The sequence below is a fragment of the Stenella coeruleoalba genome (genome assembly GCF_951394435.1).
Source record: "Stenella coeruleoalba genome assembly, chromosome: Y".
Lineage (NCBI taxonomy): Eukaryota > Metazoa > Chordata > Mammalia > Artiodactyla > Delphinidae > Stenella > Stenella coeruleoalba.
This window is the reverse complement of record NC_137168.1, coordinates 1342133-1344835: the sequence shown is the minus strand read 5'-3', so window position 1 is coordinate 1344835 and position 2703 is coordinate 1342133. Positions and strand designations below refer to the sequence as shown.

At 47.7% G+C, this 2703-nt stretch overlaps 1 protein-coding gene across 2 annotated transcripts; it reads left to right on the top strand.

Moving 5' to 3' along the window:
• The first annotated feature begins 227 nt into the window (after positions 1-227).
• LOC307181059 (thymosin beta-4) lies at positions 228-2323 on the top strand. 2 transcript variants are annotated; one of them, XM_079911836.1, is made up of 3 exons: positions 228-292; positions 1327-1440; positions 1880-2323. In XM_079911836.1, exons 2-3 carry the CDS (start codon positions 1341-1343, stop codon positions 1912-1914), a joined length of 135 nt encoding a protein of 44 aa, XP_079767962.1. In that variant the 5' UTR covers positions 228-292; positions 1327-1340; the 3' UTR covers positions 1915-2323. The 2 variants fall into 2 exon arrangements, with proteins under 2 accessions (XP_079767962.1, XP_079767963.1); XM_079911837.1 differs by having other exon boundaries at positions 265-403.
• Positions 2324-2703: the final 380 nt, after the last annotated feature.

The following is a 2703-nucleotide window of genomic DNA, read 5'->3' as shown; positions in this document are numbered from 1 at the left end:
GGGGCTGGGGGAATGTACTATGAAGGAAGTGTTGCAGGGTGGGTTTTGCGCGTTTTATTTTTCCGCCCTCGCTGCGGTTAGGTGCGTGGGTGGACGCGGGGTGTGGGTCCCCAACGCCAGCCAGGCCCAGGACGCCGTTCCGGAGACGCTGCGCGAAGAAGTTAAGCACGCCGGCGGTGACGTCACCTCATTTACATAGGAGCGCGCATATAGCGGCGCCAGCCGGGCCCCGCCCGGCACTCGGCGGCGACTACTGCGGAGGCCGGACCTTGTTCGCTTGTAGCTCGCTCCGGTGAGCCCTGGGGCCCCTGCCACTTTGCTCCCCTTCCCGCCCCGCGCCCTCATTGCTGAAGCCGAGCACGAGTCGTCTTCCCGGGAAAGGCTGCCCCTGGGGAGCTTGGAGGTGCTAGACCCTTCCAGATGCTGGGTAACGGGGTCGGGAACTCGGTGATTTTTTTTTTTTTTTAAATATTTAAAAACTTGGCAGTTTTGCTGTGGCAGCTCCGATGGGAACATTTTTTTCTTTCCTCCCCCAAAAGCATTCTGCATGCCTCGTAGGCGATGTTGAATCAGGAGCAGCAAGATCCTTGTTCCCGCTCACACCCACCCAAGCCCGGAGCTCCACAATGACATTTTTTCTCTCTCCTCCTATGGCTTTATGGGCTGTATCTGTTAAGGTTTAAGGCGGCTGGGCTATAATATGAAATGTTTAAAACGCCCTTCTTGCAGGGGGATGTGTGCAGAGCTGCGGAGTGGCTCCTAAATGCAGATCAGCGTTGATCTAGAGGGTGTGGGGGGCAGCTTTGTGTGCGGCTGGCTCCATTGTTGAGCGAAAGGAAGGAAGCGGGTAGGGCGGTGGTCGGTGGCGCCCGGCAGCAGCTGCCGCCTTTGTGAGCAGAGAAGAAAGCAGGACGGCTCGCATCTTTGGGGAAGAGGCCACGTATAGAAAACGGAAACATTTTGTGCAGACTTGGCTTCATTTTAAGAAATCTACGTCGATTTTCTTCCCCTTAAACTTGAAATGGTTTCACTTTTCTGTAATGTTGAAACGCTGCAAGTAACTAACCCACAGTGGTTAACTTCACTGTTCCGAAAGATTTGGCCTCCTAGTGTGGGCGATCTTCCCAATTTGACCCCCCGCGTTTTGAAATACTAAAGGCGGGGAGGGAGGCTCTCATTTTTTCCTGTAGAAAGAGTATGATCTTTAGCCCTGAATGAAAGCGGAAGGAGTCAAAGTGGGTTTTCCGGCAGGAGACAGGAGGGCAGAGGCTTGTTTCTGAGTCGGGAGGCCTGCCCTCAACCTCCCTCTTGGCTTTGTACCTGCAGCTTCCTCTGCAGCCATGTCTGACAAACCCGATATGGCTGAGATTGAGAAATTCGATAAGTCGAAACTGAAGAAAACAGAAACGAAAGAGAAAAATCCACTGCCTTCACAAGAAAGTAAGCCTCCCTCCCACCCCCCTTCTTTAGAAAAGGCCGAGCGGGAGTGGCGGGGTGGGTAGGAGAGGATGGGAGGGGCTGGGAGAATTGGGGTGGGTGCAGGGAGTGCGGGGGAGGAGCTGACAGTTTTTTGATTCACGCGGCATGGAAAGGTTAATTGAAAATTGCCTTGCAGTCAACAAACACGGGGCTTTAATAATCTAATAATTGAGTGTTTAATATACCATATTAATATGCAAATACCTTTATCCTTTTCTCTGTTCAAATGTTGTATATCACATAAATATTTCATAGTGGAATGCCTATTTGTGCTTGTAGAAATTTGATGAGGAGAGATGTGTTTAAACGAAAGTACTGAAATCCTATGCTCGGCTATACTGAATTCGCACCTCCAGCCCCCTCCATCTTTTGTTTTTGTCTTTTTCTTTTCCGGTCGCAGCGATTGAACAGGAGAAGCAAGCAGGCGAGTCGTAATAAGGCGTGAGCCTCCCATATGCACTGTACATTCCACGAGCATTGCCTTCTTATTTTAATTCTTTTAGCTGTTTAACTTTGTAAGATGCAAAGAGGTTGGATTAAGATTTAATGACTGTGCTGCCCCTTTTCACATCAAAGAATGGAGGAGAACTACTGACAACAAAGGCCGCGCCTGCCTCTCCCATCCGCCTGTCTGGCTGGGAGGAAAAGAACTTGCATGTTGGTGAAGGAGGAGGCTGGGTGGGACGACAGTGAAATTTAGAGTAAAGAGCAAGGTGGTCCAAGGTGTCTTGCGGGCTGTAAAATGCAGTTAAATCAGAGTGCCATTTTTTTTTGTTGTTGTTCAAATGATTTTAATTATTGGAATGCACAATTTTTTAACATGCAAATAAAGTTTTAAAACCTACCTCGTGTGGCTGGTGTCTGGAAGGCTTATTCCCAGATTAAATCTATGCAAAGGGGCCTGCCTCTTGGCCTCACTGGGGAAAAATAAATGACAGACATCTGGTGATCTAGGTAAATTATGTTATATCATAGAAAAGGGTTTCACCTGGGTATGTGAAATCCCTTGTCTAGACTAGCTAGTTGGTACATCATTTTCATAGGCTGAATTCATGTGAGGTGTATTAAAGACTTCTTAAAAATATATTTACAATCTTGGTTTTGATAAGGCAACACTTTCTATAACGAAAAAAATGAAATGGGAATATATATAGCAAAGTATTTCTGGTATCAAATTGAACTTGGTTATTTTACCAGTTACTGGCTTTGATACAAATAGAATTC

Excerpts from the sequence above, each read along its gene's own strand:
- LOC307181059 (XM_079911836.1), top strand. The coding sequence starts at position 1,341 with ATGTCTGACAAACCCGATATGGCTGAGATTGAGAAATTCGATAAGTCG. Across the intron at positions 1,441-1,879 it reads TCCACTGCCTTCACAAGAAA|CGATTGAACAGGAGAAGCAA; the intron begins GTAAGCCTCCCT and ends TTCCGGTCGCAG.